General features: G+C 42.3%; 1 protein-coding gene across 2 annotated transcripts in view; it reads right to left on the bottom strand.

The window, feature by feature from the left end:
- Nucleotides 1–3,321: 3,321 nt before the first annotated feature.
- The window catches only part of LOC144493875 (Fc receptor-like protein 2), a 45,002-nt gene continuing 26,708 nt past the window's right edge, over nt 3,322–21,615 (bottom strand). The window contains exons 9-15 of one of the 2 annotated variants that reach the window (XR_013497803.1): nt 16,172–16,202; nt 13,197–13,288; nt 12,217–12,252; nt 10,814–10,879; nt 9,398–9,429; nt 5,295–7,599; nt 3,322–3,585 (exon numbers count right to left, since the gene is read on the bottom strand). Coding sequence is in view for 1 of the 2 variants with exons in the window: in XM_078213454.1 (XP_078069580.1) it covers nt 7,468–7,599; nt 9,398–9,429; nt 10,814–10,879; nt 12,217–12,252; nt 13,197–13,288; nt 16,172–16,202 (389 nt within the window). In the remaining variant the exon portion in view is untranslated. Of the gene's footprint in view, nt 3,586–5,221; nt 7,600–9,397; nt 9,430–10,813; nt 10,880–12,216; nt 12,253–13,196; nt 13,289–16,171; nt 16,203–21,615 lie in introns of those variants that run through there. The other variant, XM_078213454.1, reaches the window with a different exon arrangement.

The following is a 21,615-nucleotide window of genomic DNA, read 5'->3' as shown; positions in this document are numbered from 1 at the left end:
ATATTCACCGACTGGTCTAGGGACAATTTATAAACGGAATCAAAACGTGGTTTGGATGGAGTACTTAGGTAAGAAAAAATGTTCTCACTTGTGAACGGATCAAGAACGAAAGAGGGCATGTTTCAATTGATTTGCAAAATACGCAAATACGTGTAAAATTGGGAGAATAAAAACAACTTGTCCAAAACCGAATAGTTGGCCCTGGAATGCAATTCAAGAATTATGTTGGGGGTAAATTCAGTCGAGGCATTCAAGAGGACATTGGATGATTACTTGAATAGAAGCAAGATGCATGGTTAGTGTGGACAGGCAAGGGGATGGCAATAAATTATGCTGTCAGTTTCCAAAGACGGTGTCGACGATGGGCCAAATGCCTCATTAATATTCAGTGATTCTGTTAATGTGTGATAGGCAACCGAAGGCATGTGAAACCATAGTGGGCAAATTATGATTGTGAATGCAATATAGGGCAGAATATTGCACAGATATCTGAGAAGAACCGAAGAATTTAGGGAGATAAGGCAGGGCAAGGAGATTACCATCGCCTACAATCTTGTCAAAACTACGATTAAATAATTACACCGTGAAGAGCCGACTCCAGCACCAAAAAACAGTAAATGGCCTTGTTGAATGAAGCCTGATATTTGCATATCTAGTATGGAAATAATGGAGAAATTGAATGTGAATTGTTCACCTTTTGCAGAGCGGATCAGTCAGAGTTTAGCACCGGCTAGTGTTATAAAGGAATCATTCAGTTATGTGAAGAGTACAAATACCTTGGCATGTTTTTCTTTCCCTTAAATAATAGACGAAATACTTATTTGATTTACACTTTCCAAATTATGGGGCCGGTAGAGGGAAGGGGGCAGCTTTATCAGGGAGTGGGGAACATTTATTTCCACGGTTGGAACATAAAGCAAAATGCTGCAGATGCTGAAATTCTGAAAACTAAATGCAGGAATTTCAGGAAATGCTACTGTTTGCTGGCAACGTACCATTTTTTCTGGTGTCCAATGTGACTCACCGCCAACCGTTGTATATTCGTTAGGAAGCCTAGGATAGGCTAACTGAAAGGAAATAATGTGGCAACAGGAAAAGAAGATCTGAATGATTGTGGATTTTGGTGGAAAGGGGGGGGGGCAGATTATCAGTTAAATATTGAGAGATTGGGAGGTGCTGATTACTGGTTAGCACTGCTTCCCCGCAGTGCCGGAGTCCCCCATTCAATTCCAGCATTGAGTGGCTGTCTGTGTGGATTTTGCACGTTCCCTCCGTTTCTGAGTGAGTTTCCTACGCGTACTCTCGTCTCCTCCCAAGGTCCAGAGACGTGCTGTTAAGATTCATGGCAAATTGCCGCTGTGTATTCCGATATGTGTAGATCCGGGGGATTCGAGGGATTAATACGTGTCGTTACGGGGAAAGGCCTGGTTGGGATCCTCTGTCAAAGAGTCGATGCAGGATCCATGGGCAGAAAGGCCGCCTTCTGCACTCGAGGGCTTCTATGATTCTTCTGTGTCTGAAGGGGTCTGTGTGTCCTTAGTAATGTGTCAACGCCCGAATGTACAGGTGTAGAAGGCAATTAGAAAGGCACATGTTTGACCATCTTTTCTCAAGAAGGATCTGAGTATGTGATTAAAGATGTCTGGCTGAAATTCTATTGCCTTGGTGAGACCAAGTCTGGAGTTTTGTGTGCAGTTTTGACGCCTTTTTTAAAGGAAGGATACAGTTGTCGTGGAGGAAGCATAACAGATTGTGGGATTGTTTTATGAAGATAGAATGTGGAAACTTTCTAAATATTATCTTGTGGATTGAAGAATGAGAGGCCATCTTATTCAAATTTAAAACATTTCTTCAAGGCAGAGGTGGAGATGATGCACCCTCTACTTGTGAGTGTAAGCCACGGTAAGCCATCTCATAAAAAGAGACAGCCCACTTGACATAGAGGATTTTTTTTTCACGAATGCTGATGAAACTTTGGTAATTGTGAATGCTGGTAGCTGCGATTATTCGATCACTCGGCACGAAATCAAAGTGGAATCATAGCACCCATACAGCGCAGACGGAGCCCATTCGGCACATTAAGCTTGCACAGGCAACCATCCCACCCAGACCCTATGCACGTAACCCCACGTATTTCCCCTGCTTATACCCTGACACTAAGGGGCATTTTTGCATGGTCAATCAACGTAATCCGCAAATCTTTGAACTGTGGGAGGAAACCGGAGCACGCGGAGAGACCCAGGCAGACACAGGGATAATGTGCAAATTCCACACTGTGAGGCGAGGCCAGAATTGAACCTGGGTCCCTGGCGCTGTGGCGCAGCAGTGTTAAACACAGTTCAAGAGAGAATTCGTGATATTTCTGGACTCTAATAGCATCAAGGAATTTGTTGGTAGCACGGAAAATTGGCATTGTTGGAAAAGATCAACCAGAATAAAGTGGAATGGCAGTGTCTAATCGACGGGCCGATTGGCCTCCTCTTGTCTCTGGGCCCCTGTGTTCTTATATGCCACCTGCTGTCCTATCACTTCTTGCAGCGATATCGGACGCATTTCTGTTTTATCTAGATGTTTCTTGATGCTTATTCTAATCTGTATTCCCATTTTCCATGCATTAGAGTCTGGAGCTTGATGGTTCCACGTCCTCCCTCGTGGAGATACCGTGCCCCACGGCCTATAAGGTGGACGTAGAGGGGACCGCGTCACTCAAGTGGATAAATACATTTTCAACTTAATGCAACAACACATCAAAACGTTTCATTCTGTATCTGAGATCCAGTAGCGTTCTGGCATTATTCTGAAATCTGCATCAAAAAATGATTTCTACAGCGAAGGAATAGTTTCAAAATCGATCCCTGGTTTCAACATAGATTTGCCTCTTCCGTTGCCTTGAACTGTCATTGTATAATTCTGATAACGGGCAGTAAATGAGGCAGAATCTATCTTTCCATGCTCCCACAGCTGATTGTCTACCAGGCCAATTCAGAAACACTCATATTTAACAAATAATGGACTTGTTATGTTCACTGCGTACCTTATCTGGCAGTGCTTTGAATTATTCGTTCTGGAAAATAAACAAATTCAAATTAAATATTGCATCAAGTCGTCTAATTTTCTGTGAGCCGACTTAGCATTTCTCCTAATTATCACAGTGTATTAAATACAGGAGTATCCAAGTTTGACACTCTGTGGCTTAGTCACAATCACACACATATAATCCGAAAAGCCCAGGGGAACATCCGGGAATATTTCCAGTTCCAGCGAAACAGCTAACGTCATTTTAATCGAATTAATCATCTGGATCAAAAATATATTATCTGTAAATGCAACCTTGAAACACGTGTTCATTTTGACAAAAAGTAAAACACAGACAATTGTTTAACTGAGGTCCTATTCGGTATGAAATCTGCTCTCCTTACCTTGTTTTGTATACATATGATTCCTGTTGATTCCTTTGAATCTGCTTGACAGTTACCAACTCTCTGAATCTGACTGGCAATCGGCAGGCCACTCAATTCCAATGGAATTCGGAAGGAGGTCAAATGATGGCCTGGCTGGCGAAGCTGATTTTCCGTGAATGGATTGCTAAATGTAAACACAGCTTTACCATTTCTTATCGCCCTCAGAACATTTTAATTTTATTGTCGGAATTGCAGATGGGGTAACTTTATGAGAACGCAATGTTCCACAGACATGTGGTGCAACAGCTAATTGTGCTTCATGTGTGTGTAGGTCCTTAGCCATTTATACACTTCCACAGTGTATAAATGGCTAAAGCTTTACCCTTGGGGATCTGACATTCTACTTCCCTCCAGAACTAGAAAGGCCACTGATAACCACAACACTCAAAGCTATTTTTGGGTATCTACGTTTTTGGTCCCTAATCAGTTGCATATTTACTTCGACTTCTCCTTTCCGACTTTGTAAAACATTTGATCTCATTTTTAATGACTGTCAGTCTATTCCCTCTCCAGGTCAGTAATTAGATGTTCATTATTTGCATTGAACATGGCGGTGGCTGAAAAAAGTAAACACTTGTTGCAAATCTCTGGAGCGAAATGCTTGCTCGGCAGTTTCAGAAGAGGATAAGAGTCAAGCATATTTCTAGGTAACTGAATTCAAATATAGACTAGGCCCAGTTAGGACGGCAAACTTTACTTGTGAAAGATAAACTGTGTTTTTTCCCCTTTACAACATTCGATGACAGATACACTGTACGCATTTTTGATGACCTTGAGAACCAGAATTACATTTTGAATTTGAATTCTGACAGCTGACGTGATTTGATTTGAACACCTGTTCACAACCTGTTAACCTGATCTGCTCGGTCACTATCTCAATGACATTACCACTTCGTCGCCAAATTGCCCTCTTGCCCCATTCTGCATTAAGCATTCAATCCATCGCCCTATATGGTTCACTCTCAATTGCCATCCAAGGACAACTTGGGATGGGCAATAAAGGCTGGACAGCGAGGAATACCCATGTGCCACAAATGAATAAAAAATGCACTGCTGTCTGTTTTCACATTATATTATGAGTATGATATCTCTTACCAGATCCCATTCATTTTGCTAATGCTTGCATGCCCATGACAAGTGCATGACTTGTGCATGCTTTAATACTTGGATGTCCATGGAACTATAGAACCATAGAAAAGTTACAGCACAGAAGGAGTACATTCGGCCCACCTTGGCCATGCCTGCCTGAAGTCACACAGGTGCCCTTTCTAATCCCACCAGGCCTATAGCCATGTGAGTTACAGCAATTAAGTTGCAGATCCAGGCACTTTTAAAGAGTTATGGACTCTGTCTCCTCCACCAACTCGGGCAGCGAATTCTGGACACCCACTAGCCATTACATAAAATAGCTGCTCCTCATATCCCCTCTACACATTCTGTCATTTATCTTGCATCCATACCTCCGATTCTCGAATTCGCCGTCTCTTTATCTCTTCCCTTCATAATATGATGCATGTCTATCAAGTCACCGTCTTTACTCCAAGGAAAATAACCCTAACTTATTCAATCTATCCTCATATCTACACTTTTATACATTCATGTAAACTCACTCTGCACGCTGGCGAGAAAATTAAGTACTTCCTGTAACTAGGTGACCACAACAAAACACAATACTCCAGTTATTCGGTTTTACCTCTTGAGCATGACTGTACTCTGCGACCTCAAACAGCGAAAGCTAAAAACTTCACAATTCTGAATAACTATTTTATCTTCTAATCTTTTATTTCGATCTACATCAGAAATTTCATTTAAAACACTGAATGTAATATTCACCGTGTTGATTATTCCACAAAGAGCTCGGTTCAGGTCACAACAGAAACACTTTTATGCTGCCACAACCGTATGTGGAATTTACTGTGGCCAAGATGCACTTTGAAGTAAGAAATATAATCAGATCATTCTAACATGGTGGTAGGGTATCAGATGTAATTATGTGACCTTGGGGGTAACAAGGTAACATACTGCTGTCACCTCAGCATAACACAGAAAATCAGCACAGTCAACTTGTGACCACAAAAGTGGCTTATTTGTTCAGATGTAACAAATTGCGACAGATATTAGATTTAACGATGAAACGCTATTACACTCCCTGCAAAAAGCCCGCAACGTTTGTTGAGTTCAACTCAAAGCATAGCAAACGTTGTCTCAACAGTCTCTTAACTAAAGTTAATCAACGAGTCTCAACATTAAAACTGGGTGTTGGAGTTGTTGTCCATTTTCTTCTTGGTATCATTGAATTATTAAAGTTTAACGTAATTAATGCACCAAAATGAGTAAAATGAATGGCAATGCCGACATTCTGTCTTACGTTGTTGTGTTTGATTGCCATTCTCTCATTATCCCTATTTGCTTGATTCATTGTTCTGTTTTTTTTCACGCAGGTGTTGTCCAAGGATCTTTGGTGAATTCGTGGAGCGCATCTAGTAAATACTACGCACTGCTGCTACTGAGCGCCGGTGGTGGAGATAGTGGACGGTTGTGGATGTGGTGCGAATCTAGCTGCCTGCTTTCTCTTGGATGATGTCAAGTTTCTTGAGTGTTATTGGAGCTGCATCCAACCAGGAAAGTGGGGAGTATTCCATCACACTCTGACTTGTGCCTTGTAGATGGTGGGAAGGATTTGGGGAGTCAGGAGGTGAGTTCCTCGCCACATTCTTTTTAGCATCTGATCTGCTCTTGTAGACACTGTAATTGTCTGGTGAGTCCAGTTGAGTTTCCGGTCATTATAGAAGTCCGAATGATGGTTCAAATAATTGCAATGATATTATCCTTATCCAGGCGAAAGAAATTTGGCAAGCCCTTCCATTAAGCCTGTATGCTCAGAGGTCGCTGCAGCCCATGTAAAGTTAATCAAGATATTATGAAACCAGGGTTGGCAGAAAAAAGTTGGGCGAAAACTTGCAGACATTAAGTCCCACCCTTTGACTTTAACAACGTTTTCCTACACATAGCTCCACAAATACATTTGTGTCTGTTTGCCTCTCCTTCGTCAACATTAACCTCCCACTCACCAATTTAATAGAAAACACTCTCACTAACCTTGAGCATTTCCGGTTAGACAGCTTCAAATATAGAAGATTTCCTGGCCATTATCTTTCATGATTTGTGTCGCCATTGTCACCTGCTCATTTGTGAGTGAATTGATGTCCTTTACAAAAATATCCAACACACCATCTCCAGCCTATGTTTCGTTTTGGAAGTAAGCGCACATTCAAAACTTCAGTCACTGATTGCTCTGTGTTGTTGTGCTTTTGCACAGTATGGAACACTACTCGTGTATAATTAGTCACTGTACATATATTTTTTGTCAATTTAACTCCATCTTCCGAAAAGGATTAACGTTACAATTGTTCCTTTCGAGAATGTGAATACACCTCAAGCTTGGAAGTAGAATTTGCTAATATTGCATTGCTCCTTCTCGTGTAGGCATCGGTCATCAAGCAAGCGAGGTGAATCCTTCTGAGGATTTGGTTAACAATAGTCAGGTAGACCATTGCTCAACTGCGTTAGCACAGCAAATGTATTTACAGTTCGCCAACCGGTGTTGCCCACATTCCATGTGGGAAAAATGGAACATTGAAATACTGCAAGGAAATGTCCAACAGAAAATTCCTCCGAACTCGAATTACTTGGACTTCTCGAAAACTACAGGATTCTTTGATACATTTAATTGGAAGCACCAAGATAAAACGCTCCATGTCTTATCGCCGGGTCAGTTGCGTAATTCTTGACCTCAACTAATAATCTACTGTCATTCTTAAGCGAGGCACGTAGTCAATGTTCTGACTGCAAAATAGCGGGCATTCAAAAGTATTTGAGGGGAACATATTCAGCCCGATTCAGAATTATAACATCCATCGTAGAATCAAGCTTTTACTTTGCGAAAATATGCAGGCCTCAAATCATCCGCAGATGCAATGATGCGTTCATTTTCTTTCCAGTTTCGCTATGAGTGCCTTGGAAGGTTTTCGTAGAAACACCCTTCTTCTTTTTGGTATCGTTCGAAACTATCTTCATTCTTTATGTGATTCAATGTGGCATATGTGATACAATAATCATTCTCGCCCTCTTTGTTATCCTGAAATTAAAGATTTTAGAATCAAATTGGTACCTGGCAGTGACACAAAATTCATGATGGCCAGTAGCAGTGGGATAAACTGGGAAAGCGTTTCACGTTAACCGGAGGTAAACTTTATTGCGCCAATTTAACACGCAATCATGGTTGGAAATCATTTAAACTAATGCCTCGCCAAACATTTCATTCATCTACGAGGCATAAGTTTCAGCGAATCAGCTCCACTTGCCATGGACAGTTCAAATCACTAACATTTAATAAAATCTGCTCCATCCAAGAATAATCAACCAGCATGTATAACACAACATCTGTCATCTTAAAGATTAATTCCATGCAAGCAGCGCTGCACAGTGTTAGCGAAGTGTACAAACAACAACATGCAGTGCAGTGAGTCATCAAAGCTCCTTCTAAAGCATCGTCCAAACTCACGACATCAATCAACTGGAAGAACCAGGGCAGCGGATGCAGCGAGACACCAACAACTGCAAATTGTTGTCCATGTGACACGACATCGCGGCCTGTAATTGTACCACGATTGCTTCATTGTCCCCCGCTCAAAATCATGTAACTGCCTCCATAACCGTATTGTGGCTATATCTACATCATAGGGACTGCAGTGGTCATAGAATGCGGCGCAGCAACACCTTCTGGAAGGCAATTCGGAATGTGCAATATATGTTGACTGAGCCAGAGATGCCATGAATCAATGAACGATTATATCAAACAAATCACGCACAATTAACGCAATTAACACAGTTAAACTTCCAGTCCCGCTGTGCCTCTGTATTTTATTTTAAATTTCCGGTTAACCTGTTCTATGTTAAATGGTTGGAAGCGACCCGGAAGATCATGGTGGCGCTGTGTACAACCAATGCCATAGAGTCATAGAGGTTTACAGCATGGAAACAGGCCCTTCGGCCCAACTTGTCCATGCCGCCCTTTTTTAAACCCCTAAGCTAGTACCAATTGCCCTCATTTGACCCATATCCCTCTATACCCATATTACCCATGTAACTATCTAAACGCATTTTAAAGGACAAAATTGTACCCGCCTCTACTACTACCTCTGGCAGCACCCTCTGTGTGAAAAAATGCCACTCTGGACCCTTTTGTATCTCTCTCCTCTCACCTTAAACCTATGCCCTCTAGATTTAGTCTCCCCTACCTTTGTGAATATATATTGACTATCTAGCTGATCTACGTCCCTCATTATTTGTGCGTCTATATATGTCCCCCTATAACATCACCTCTCAGCCTTCTGCGCTCCAGAGAAAAAAAGTCACAGTCTATCCAGCCGCTCCTTATAACTCAACCCATGAAGTCCCGGTAGTATCCTAGTAAATCTCTTCTGCACTCTTTCTAGTTTAATCATATCCTATCTATAATAGGGTGACCAGAACTGTATACAATATTCCAAGTGTGGCCTTACCAATGTCTTGTACAACTTCAACAAGACGTCCCAACTCCTGTGTTCAATGTTCTGACCGATGAAACCAAGCATGCTGAATGCCCTCTTCACCACTCTGTCCACCTGTGGCTCCACTTTCAAAGATCTGTGAACGTGTACCCCTCGATCTCTTTGTTCTGGAACTCTCTCCAATGCCCTACCATTAACCGAGTATCTCCTGCCCCAGTGTGTTTAATTGCTGGATTGCAACACGGATTCCTTCGAAAATATGTGCCAAACCTGTAAACTTTCGGTTCGGCTATTCAGAAAACTGATGGCCAGCGCTAACTTTCTACCCGACATTTTCAAAACATCATCAACTTTGAGTGCGCTATTCGTCAGAAGGTAACTTACCTGCTTCCCTGTTGAACGGCCGCCACTATTTACTGCAAGTAAAACAGAAATATTTGAAGATGACAGATTTGGAAGGTTGGCCTTTGGGAATCCATTGATTGGAACCGGCATGTTCTTAATCTGTCCCACGCCATCAAACATGGGTATTACGCACATGTGCATTGCTCTCTATTGAAATCAAAGTTAAGTAACACCAGAGACGGTGTAAAACGGGCATCTGATTCCAGCAGCACAATGTCCCGTCAGCGTGACTTTTACCCAAATTAAGCGACTGTGCGTCATCACCGTGAACATTTAAAGTTACCTTTACCTGCACCAGATTCAGCTGCCAGTTGTATATAATGACTTATCCGAATAGATGTTTGATTTTTTTTTAGATCCTGAAAGCCATTGTGTACTACACAAGTATAAAGCCTCTGCCTGTGCACAACTGCGCTGTATATCACTCCCCATTAAAGTCAAAGGCAAGTAACATTGAACATGATGTAAAACGAGCATTCGAGGACAGATTTACAATGTCATGTCAGCGTGACTTTTGTCAAATTTAATCGATCATGCTTTGACGCCATGAGGAGGACTTTCTTCAGCCAGAGGCTGGTGAATATATGGAATTCATTGCCACAGAAGGCGATGCAGGACAGGTGATTGGGTGTATTTAAGGGAGAAATAGACAGGTTCTTGCTTGGTAAGGGGATCAATGGTTACGGAAGAAAGGCAGGAGAATTGGTTTGAGAAACAACAGCCATGGTGGGCCGAATGCCTCATTTTGTTCCTATGTCTTATAGTCTTATGGTCCTTTGGAACAATTTTGCCTGGTGCACAATTTGGTTTGCACCACGAATATCAAGCGCCTGTTGTATCTACTGGCTCAAAAAGATAGATTTCAAATCTGATTTCAACACCGTAAAGCTTCTATGTTCTACACAAAAATACATATCTGTTTGTGCACAGCTGTATTAATGCAATGTCATGTTGTCTTTATCATTATCAGTTATTGATGTGAAAGCAAACAAAAATATGGGTTCATGTGGAACGCTACAGCAGACATCTCAATGGAGTGTCGTACACGTGTGTTCTACACTTAATATCCGAATACAAGTTCCTGTTTGTTTTTCCACAGAACGTATTGTTTTATTCCAGATTCAGGATCATTTTCCCTTTCAGTGCTGGGCAGAAAACATTTCATACTCTGCGATGATTGAACTATATGTAGGACCTACACAAACTTTCGTTCACACTTCATGCATTTGCAGGGATATTAGTGCAAGCACGATAGTTATTGCTTCAGGCATGAGTTTTGTTGAATAATCATAAGAGTGTCAGCAAGCATAATCCGAATGAAGTGACTGAATTTAAGGTGTGGAACTGGAATTATCACCAAATATAACAGTAGATAGAGAAACTGCGAGAAATTACCTGTGCCTCTCGACTTTGTGATAGTGACAACCGAATAAACCAGCTCAGCGTCAGTTTTCGTACCATCTAAGTAGATTAATCCAGAGACAACATTAAAACAAACACGTTTTTCAATATATAAGCGTGTGTGTTTGATGGATAATGAGAAAATAGAGAAGGAAATTGGGAAGTAAATATAAACATGCACATCTACTTAGGTATATAAACATATGCATGCATATATATTAGACAAATGTACACAATATCCATTGCAAATTATTAGAAAACAAAAATAGACTGTGATAAAATTGGTTCTCATTTTTGGAATGCAAATCTGATGTGTTTATTTGGTTATGAAAACCGCTGGAGTTCAAAATAATAAGGGAGGTATCATAGAAACCTATGGTATACATCAATACTAGACAGGATAGAGTCAGGAAAGATGTTCCCGATGGTGTGGTGGTCCAGAGCCAGGGGCCACAGTCTAAGGCAGTGTATACGGTTTATGACTGAAATCAGGAGGAATTTCTTCACTCAAAGACTGCTAAGCTTCTGAAATTCGCAGCTACAAAAAGGAGTTGAGAACAAATTATTGTATGTTTTCAAGAGAGAATTATATCTGGCAATTAAGGTTAGAGGGACAAAATAATGTTGGGAGGAGGGTGAGGTTGGAGACGGGCTCAAGCTACTGAGTTGGATGATCATCCATCATCATCTTGAACGGTGGAAAGGCTTGCAGGGCCGAATAGCCTACTGGTCTTTCAATGTTTCTCTGCTATTCGCATCAGCTTGCTGCGAGGACTGTATTGTTTTTTGCTTAATACCGTCATTTACCCTAAAATTAAGAACTATGGAAAGAAAGTAATTTGTGTTTCAATATTGAGGACAGGGCTTTTCGTAAGTTTGGTGGTCTATTGCTCGAAGTCATAATAAATCATTGATTGCAATATTAAAAAAATCTAATCACAGTAACGCAATTCAAGTAGACTATGATGTATATACACATAGAATATGGAGACATCGGAAGTGTTTATGATGATATAAAAGAATGTCAAATGTTTGTTAAATATACACCTGATTTTTCTTAAACTACATGGATTAACTCATATTTTTGTTATATTTGTTTTGGTTTGCTACCAATTTATTAGCAAAACACTCATCAACACCATATTTGTGCAAAACGCAGAACGGGGAACTCTATGTGCTGCATGGAGTGATACTATCCCCAAACTAATGGATATATAAAGGAGAACTGGTGGTTTACCCCTCAAATATGAGTCCAAAGGTGCTTGATGTAGTGCATGGGTTGAGTCATACTTTCTCAAAGAAAACCGTGGAGTCATGGTACCCGCTACATCCTCAGTAGAAAATAATTTATATGATCTACAGAAAGCTGTAAAGCCAAAGAAGCGATGAGAGTTTACCTTCTGCAAAATTGGTGCCTTTTATACAGCTTGAATCTGAAAATATATAAAAAAACAAATCTGTCCTCAGTGATCTAGTTGCAACGAAATATTTAGGCACCATAATAATCCATCATTCATCAATTGTGGACATTTATTACTGCGTTGAACACATTTAAAACAATTCAACTAATCCGCCTGACGATTACAGTATTTGCATGATTCTGCATGAATAAAGAAAACGCGGTTTTGTCCTGCGCCATGCAATTGAGGAATATCTGAATATACATACTTCAGCACCAAAGGATTTCATTTTAAGCAAAATATCTGACCTCATTTGCAGATATTTGGATCTTAGACATCGGTTTGTCATTCACATTCAGCAGTGTATGCTCGGTAAATTTCGGTTTTACTAAGTCGTGAAGGAAATGAAACTCATGTTTGACTCTCAAACTATCATATTATGACCATTGCAGAAACGCAAAATGGACCAGGGCTCCTTGAATCCTGACTAAGCCAACTCATCAATTTCAGGAAAGGGCGATTGCACGCATTGGAAATGGATCAACAATTTCCAAGTTGGAAGAAATGCATTGTGGTAACATTCCTACAATATAGGATGCGATAAAGCAGCATGAAAAATCAGGGTGCACAACATGTACAGAACCCAGCATTATTCCGCTACATTTTCCTATTTGGCAGTGAACCTCCTGAAGTCATTCTTCTTCATTTATGCTCCGGACGCCGCGTGTATAAACAGGCCAGTAAAAGAAATGTACGAGAGCAGGCTGAATGTAGGCCGATGAAGTAACCACACAACTGTGGGAAATTAAAATCACCAATCATCAAACAGGTGAAATATAGAGGCGAGTGATTATCAGGAGTGATAATTTTTTTAATGTGTTCTTTATTTCTACAGATATTATCCTGACGTTATAGTGGTGAAGAAGCAGATCGTCCAAGGAACACAAACTGATCATTAGCATCACTTTCCGGCTTACCAGTATTTCGGCATGTTCCCACAACCGCATACTCAAAATCTCTTGCAGGAGTTACGTCACTCGTGTTCGGAGTTCTATTTCCAGATGCATCACTGTACATGAAACATATCCGGATGTTAAACAAGAATGCCAAAATGTCACTTCAACGGAATATGATCCAAAAAAAAAACCCAGTAAGATTACCTAAAGTAAAAGTCATTGTTTAACAATGGGAACTTAGGGAACCTTTCAAATTTTCAGTGCAAGATTGCCAACTCGTCAGTTTAACTAGAAGGTGAACTTTATTCTTAAGTGACTGAGGCAAGCAACTTCCACCGCTTCCATAGTAGATTTGAACACACGTCTGGTGTTAAAAAAAAATATTCCCCACATCTATCCTCAATACATTTTCCAAAGCTGTTAACGCAATTACTTGCATTCTTGACGTGCTACCAAAGATAGCATTGCCACCCCTCCTCCCCAAATTTCATTGTTCCATTCCTGCTGTCAAAAAAGTTTTTTTCAATATGAAATCTCCTCCATCCTTCTTCCACTGAACTGACCTTTGCCAGGGTTTCTACTCGAGTTACACAAACATCCTCAGAGGTGTAATCTTTCATTTCCCATATAATCCTGTGAAGCATAACTTTAACGTTTTTTAACTCTCCTGACGTGTTCCATGCTTACTTACCCACAGTGCCACGGATGACACATAGCTGGTGACGAATTAACTACTCCCTTGACCTCTCCCATTTCATGTTTGATGCCTGCACTGCCAATCCAAAATGGACCATCTGATTGCAAGAATCCTATTAACATGATAGCCAGACTCAATGATCAGTGAGGAGGGACACCAATCTCTATCTGATAATAGACCATTTATTTGGAAAATTGTCCCTTGTATAATAAACCACCTGTCCATGTTAGTTTCCCCACTGCTCACCATTGAACACAGGTCCACGTTAACCTCCTTCATTATGTTTTATGCTCATGCCAATATTCTCTCTATGCTAGCTTAGAGTTGGCATCACCACTCATCCTTACCCAATAACTGACCATTTTTCTTCTTTCTCCATACAATGGAATATTGTTCCCCATAGCTAATTCTTGACCCCTGACCGACTGGGAATGCGCAACCATCCATGAGCTGATTACTTAATAGCAGCACTTCAATTGCTTTCTAATTCTGAGAAATGGCCATCGAGCAAAATCTACTGTTTCTGGTCTCTTATCCAAGTCCCTAACCATAGAGGCGCTTGTCTATACACCAAAACGAATTCTGCCTTCTTGAATTCATAGAATCCCAGAATTGCTATTTTGCAGAAAGAGAATATTCAGCCCATTATCTGTGCTTACCTTCGCTATAAGCATTAGGGCTTATACGTTAATATGCATTAATGATTTTGATGAGGGAACAGAATAAACATTTCTGAATTTGCAGATGGCAAAACGTTGGGTGAGACGGTGAACTATGAGAAGGTTGTAGATATATGCTTATCTGAAAGGCTATATTTAAGAGAGTGGAATGTGTCATGAGACCTGGGTATCCAAGTACACCAGTCACAGAAGGTCAACACGCAGGCGCCGCAGAAGACAAAGAAGCCAAAAGGCATGTTGCACATCATAGCGAGAAGATTACACTAAAGGGAAGAAAGATGTTGTGCTGCAATTGGACAGGACCATGGTGACCTGGAATATTTCGTGCACCTTTGGCTTCGTTACCTGTTGAAGGGAGTTCTTCCTATCTACGGAGTGCATGGACTTTTACTAGACTGATTCCTGGCCTGGCAAGATTGGCATATGTGGAGAAGTTGAGTTGGGTAGAATTGTACTCGCTGGAGTTCAAAGCAATGCAGAGGAATCTTACATGCACTTAGAAAATTCCTACAGGGCTAGACAGGGAAGATGCATGAAGGATGCTCCCGATAGTCGAGATGTCCAAAACTAGGCGTTATAACAATATGGATAAACATGTTAGGACTGAGATGAGGAAATCATTATTCATCCCAGTGTGGTAAGTCTATGGATCACAGAAAGCAGTTGAGGCCAAAACTTGGCATGTTTTCAAGAGAAATTAGATATAGCTCTGGGGCGAAGGGGATTAAAGGTTATTGGTAAAGACGGGAGTGGGCTGAAGAGTGGATGATCATCCATACCCGTAATAAATGACGAAACAGGCTCAAAGGGCCAAACGGTGTACCCCTCTTCCATTTTTTTATGTTTCTGTGACGTATTGCCATTCTCCAGCCTTTTCCCCGTAAACGTGCACATTGTTTCTTTCGAAATAATGTTCTAATAAGCCTTTTCAATGTGCACATACACCTGAGTAAATTTCACTGAATACCTCCTCAAATTCAGATATTGGACATCAATTTAACGGTCGTGAACACGCCTTTATATTCCTGCACCATCATTAATAATCTAAAATTTGGACACTCTTGTGTTAATGAAGGCACATCGATACAAATTTGTCAAAACACACCAGATCAAGAAAAACGTGTTTACCTTGATTGTTCAAATGTCAGAACATAAAGGCTTGATCTGGCTGTGCAATTGATATCTGAGATTCAGAAACGATTCAATGAAATACACGTACTAATTCATTTGATATCAGTTGCAGTCAAATTTCACAGTATTGATGATGAGCCGAATAATCAACCGATCAACTAAATAGTAAACGAGGGAAATTGCATTCCTAAAATCTGCCATTCTATAAAGTTCAGCCACAACCGATATTGTTGACCATGTAATTGTTCAATGTTCAATGAGATAAAATAGAATGGTGCAAAATATTTCACCTTCATAACCCGTCCTGATAATCAGTGACTTTAATGGTGAATTACTGAAGGCAAATATAAAAACTGTCGATTTGCATCAAAGATCAAGATGACTTTCATCACTTTCGCTCTATTCACGTGGCAGTTGGGGAAGAGGGGGGGGGGCGGGGGGCGGGGGTGTGATTACCAGTTTACAGTTGAGAAAGCTGCATGACTTACCCCTGCTGTTGGGAAATTCTTGAGGGCGTGTCTGGATAAAAAAAACGAAGAGGTATATATCAGAAATTGCTAAATATTGTGCAGGAATTGTTTCCAGAAAGTCCTGGTTTCTTTATTTGATCAGCAAACAACAGCCATTTTCATTGATTTAAATTATAATGAAGTCATACATTCATGTATAGGTCTGATAATGTGGTAAGCACCCAACAAACAACACGTGTGAATATTTCAACTTCAGAGGATTTACTGTACGTTCATGGCACTTCATGATAGAAAAAGTACGCCTCCCCCTAGAGAGCATATTTGTCTGCTTTTCTACCATGATATTAGCTTTTTAAAGTTTAATCTCAGTTGTCTGGGTTTAATCTCAGTTTGCTTGGATTTAATCTCAGTTGCTTGGGTTCAATCTCAGTTGTTTGGGTTTTATCTCAGTTGTTTGGGTTTAATCTCAGTTTGTTTGGATTTAATCTCAGTTTGTTTGGGTTTAGAAATCATAAAAATCATAGAAATCATAGAAACCCTACAGTGCAGAAGGAGGCCATTCGGCCCATCGAGTCTGCACCGACCACAATCCCACCCAGGCCCTACCCCCACATATTTACCCGCTAATCCCTCTAACCTACACATCCCAGGACTCTAATGGGCAATTTTTAACCTGACCAATCAACCTAACCCGCACATCTTTGGTTTAATCTCAGTTTGTTTGGGTTTAATCTCAGTTTAGAGTCTCCCACCTTCCCTGCTCCTCTAGCCTAAAGAAAAGGACTCGGAGTGAGAGCAGGTAAGCTTTTTTTTCTCTCTTTCTTTTCTTAGTAAGGGAGGTTAGCAGGGATGTCAGTGCAGGCAGTGCAATGTTCCTCCTGTGGGATGTTTGGGGTGAGGGACACCAGTAGTGTCCCAGCTGAGTACACCTGCAGGAAGTGCATCCAATTCCAGCTCCTTGAAAACCGTGTTAGGGATCTGGAGCTGGAACTGGATGAACTTCCGATCATTCGGGAGGCAGAGGTAGTCATAGATAGAAGCTTTAGGGATGTAGTTACTCCGAAGAATGAAGATAGATGGGTGACGGTGAGAGGGGCTGGGAGGAAGCAGTGAGAACAGGGATCCCCTGTGGTCGTTCCCCTCGGCAACAAGTATACCGCTTTGGATACTGTTGAGGGGGACGACATACCAGTAGTAAGCTGCGGTGACCGGATCTCCAGCACTGAGTCCGTCCCTGTGGCTCAGAAGGGAAGGGGGGAGAGCAGGAGAGCAATAGGTATTGGGGACTCGATAGTTAGAAGTACAGATAGGAGATTCTGTGGCATCGAAAGAGACTCACGGATGGTATGTTGCCTCCCGGTAACAGGGTCCATGGCGTCTTGGACCGTGTTTTCAGGATCCTTAAGTGGTGAGGGGAACAGTCACAGTCACATCGGTACCAACGACATAGGTAAGAGAAGGGACGGGGATTTAAAACAGGAATTTAGGGAGCTAGGGTGGAAGCTGAGAGCCAAGACAAACCATGTTGTCATCTCTGGCTTGTTGCCGGAGCCACATGCTAGCGAGTTGAGGAACAGTGAGAGAGTGTAGATGAAAACGTGACGGCAGGGATGGTGTAGGAGGGAGGGTTTCAGTTTCATGGATAATTGGATCACATTCTCGGGGAGCTGGGACCTATGCAAACAGGACGGTTTGCACCTGAACCAGAGGGGCACTAATATCCTGGGAGGGAAATTTGCTACGGCTCTTCCTGGAGGGTGGGGGGTTAAACGAATTTGTCAGGGGGATGGGAAAACGAGCTGCAGTCCAGAAGCCAGTGTTGAGTGTAGTGAGGTACTGAGGAGGGTATCAAGGTCGCAGGAGTGTACCGGCAGACAGGAAGGTGGGTTGAAGTGTGTTTACTTCAATGCAAGGAGCATCTGGGATAAGGTAGGTGAACTTGGAGCGTGGATTGTTACTTGGGACTATGATGTTGTAGCCATTACGGAGACATGGTTAGAACAGGGACAGGAATGGTTGTTGGAAGTTCCGGGGTATAGATGTTTCAGTAAGAGTAGGGAAGGTGGTAAAAGAGGTGGAGGAGTAGCATTGTTAATCAAGGATAGTTTAATGGCTGCTGAAAGGCAGTTCGAGGGGGATCTGCCGACTGAGGTAATTTTTGGCTGAAGTTAGAAATAGGACAGGCCACGTTGTTGGGGGTTTTCTACAGGCCCCCAAATACCAATAGAGATGTGGAGGAAGAAATTGCAAAGCAGATTATGGATAGGTGTGGAGGACACAAGTATTTGTCATCGGTGACTTTAACTTTCCAAATATTGATTGGAACCTTTATAGGTTGAATAGTTCGGATGGGGCAGTTTTTGTATAGTGTGTGCAGGAGGGTGTCCTGACACAATATGTGGATAGTCCGACAAGAGGTGGGGCCACATTGGACTTGGTACTGGGTAATGAACCGGGCCAAGTGTTAGATTTGTTTGTGGGAGAGCACTCTGGAGATAGTGACCACAATTCAGTGTCTTTCATTATTACAACGGAGAGGGATAGGACCTTACGGCAGGGCAAGGTTTATAATTGGGGGTGGGGTAATTATGATGCGAACAGAAACTGTCAGGGAAAGGCACAAATGAAAAGTGGAGCTTGTTCAAGGAACAAATACTGCGTGTCCTTGATAGGCATGTCACTGTCCGACAGGGAGGAAATGGCCGAGTGAGGGAACCATGGTTCACAAAAGAGGTTGAATGTCTTGTCAAGAGGAAAAAGGAAGCGTATCAAAGGATGAGAATGCAAGGTTTAGTTGGGCTGCTTGAGGGTTACAGGTAGTAAGGAATGAGCTGAAAAAAGGGGCTTAGGAGAGCTAGGATGGGGCATGAGAATTCCTAGGCGGGTCGGATCAAGGAGAACACCAAGGTTGTTTACTCTTAAGTGAGAAATAAAAGAATGACCAGGGTGAGGTTAGGGCCGGTCAACGATAGTAGTGGGCACTTGTGCATGGAGTCAGAAGAGATGGGAGAGGTAATGAGTGAATATTTTTCTTCAGCGTTCACCAAGGAGAGGGACCATGTTTTTGAGGATGAGAGTGGGATACAGGCGGATAGGCTGGAGGAGGTAGATGTTCTGAGGGAAGGTATATTAGCAATTTTGAAAAACCTGAGAGTCTATAAGTCCCCTGGGCCAGATGGGATATATCCTAGGATTCTTTAGGAGGCAAGGGATGAGATTGCAGAGCCTTTGGCTTTGATCTTTGGGTCCTCACTGCCCACGGGTAGAGTGCCAGAGGACTGGAGAGTGGCGAATGTTGTTCCTCTGTTCAAGAAAGGAAATAGAATGACCCTGGTAATTATAGGCCGGTTGGTCTTACTTCAGTGGTCGGTAAGTTATTGGAAAAGGTCCTGAGGGATCGGATTTACGACCATTTGGAAAAATGCAGTTTATTCCGTGATAGTCAGCACGGATCCATGAAGGGTAAGACTTGCCTCACAAATTTGATTGAATTCTTTGAGGAGGTAACTAAGTGAGTAGATGAAGGTAGAGCAGTTGATGTCGTATACATGGATTTTAGTAAGGCATTTGATACGGATCCCCATGGTCGGCTCAAGGAGAAAGTAAGGAGGTGTGGGATAGAGGGAAATTTGGCCGATTGGATAAATAACTGGCTATCTCATAGAAGACAGAGGGTGGTGGTGGATGGAAAATTTTCAGACTGGAGACCAGTTACCAGCAATGTACCACAGGGATCAGTGCTTGGTCCTCTGCTATTTGTGATTTTTATCAATGAGTTGGAGGAGGGGGCTGAAGTGTGGGTCAGTAAATTTGCTGATGACACCAAGATTGGTGGAGTAATGGATGAGGTGGAGGGCTGTTGTAGGCTGCAAAGAGTCAATGAGAGGATACAGAGCTGGGCCGAAAAATGGCAGATGCAGTTTAACACTGATCAGTGTGAGGTGATTCATTTTGGTCAGAAAAATTTGAATACGGATTACAGGGTCAACGGCAGGGTTCTGAGGAATGTGGAGGAACAGAGAGATCTTGAGATTCATATCCACAGATCTCTGAAAGTTGCCACTCAAGTGGATAGAGCCGTGAAGAAGGCCTATAGTGTGTTAGTGTTTACTAACAGGGGGTTGGAGTTTAAGAGCCGTGGGGTTATGCTGCAACTGTACAGGACCTTGGTGAGACCACATTTGGAATATTGTGTGCAGTTCTGGTCACCTCACTAGAGAAAGGATGTGGAAGCATTGGAGAGAGTGCAGAGGAGATTTACCGGAATGCTGCCTGGTTTGGAGGGTACATCTTATGAGGAAAGGTTGAGGGAGCTGGGGCTTTTCTCTTTGGAGCAGAGGAGGATGAGGGGCGTCTTAATGGAGGTTTATAAGATGATAAACAAAGAGGTTGTGCTGGAATCTTTGAATGGCATCAAGATAGATAAGTCGCCGAGTCCGGATGGGATGTACCCCAGGTTATTGTGGGAGGCGAGGGTAGAGATTGCAGAGCCTCTGGCGATGATCTTTGCGTCGTCGATGGAGATGGGAGAGGTGCCGGAGGATTGGAGGATTGCGGATGTGGTTCCTATTTTCAAGAAGGGGAATAGGGATAGCACAGGTAATTACCAACCGGTGAGTCTAACCTCAGTGGTTGGTAAACTGATGGAGAGGATCCTGAGGGACAGGATATATGAGCATTTAAAGAGGTTTAGTATGCTCAAAAATACTCAGCATGGCTTTGTCAAGGGCAGATCGTGCTTTACGAACCTGGTGGACTTCTTCGAAAATGTGACTAAACACATTGACGAAGGGAAGGCGGTAGATGTGGCTAATATGGATTTTAGCAAGGTGTTCGATAAGGTCCCCCATGCAAGGGTTCTGGAAAAAGTGAGGGGGCATGGGATCCAAGGGGTTGCTGCCCGGTGGATCCAGAACTGGCTTGCCCAAAGGAGGCAGAGAGTGGGTATAGACGGGTCTTTTTTTAAATGGAGGTCGGTCACCAGTGGTGTGCCCCAGGGATCTGTTCTGGGACCCTTGCTGTTTGTCATTTTCATAAATGACCTGGATGAGGAAGCGGAGGGATGGGTTGGTAAGTTTGCCGACGACACGAAGGTTGGTGGGATTGTGGATAGTCTGGAGGGATGTCACAAGTTACAGAGGGCATAGATAGAATGCAAGACTGGGCGGACAAGTGGCAGATGGACTTCAACCCAGATAAATGCGTCGTGGTCCATTTTGGTAGATCAAATGGGATGAAGGAGTACAATATAAAGGGAAAGACTCTTAGTACTGTAGAGGATCAGAAGGACCTTGGGGTCCGGGTCCATAGGACTCTAAAATCAGCCCCGCAGGTGGAGGAGGTGGTTAAGAAGGCGTATGGTGTGCTGGCCTTTATCAATCGAGTGATTGAGTTTAGGAGTCCGGGGATAATGATGCAGCTATATAAGACCCTCGTAAGACCCCACTTGGAGTACTGTGCTC

This window comes from Mustelus asterias, chromosome 5 (assembly GCF_964213995.1).
Source record: "Mustelus asterias chromosome 5, sMusAst1.hap1.1, whole genome shotgun sequence".
NCBI classification, from domain to species: domain Eukaryota; kingdom Metazoa; phylum Chordata; class Chondrichthyes; order Carcharhiniformes; family Triakidae; genus Mustelus; species Mustelus asterias.
This window is presented reverse-complemented; position numbering and strand designations above follow the sequence as displayed.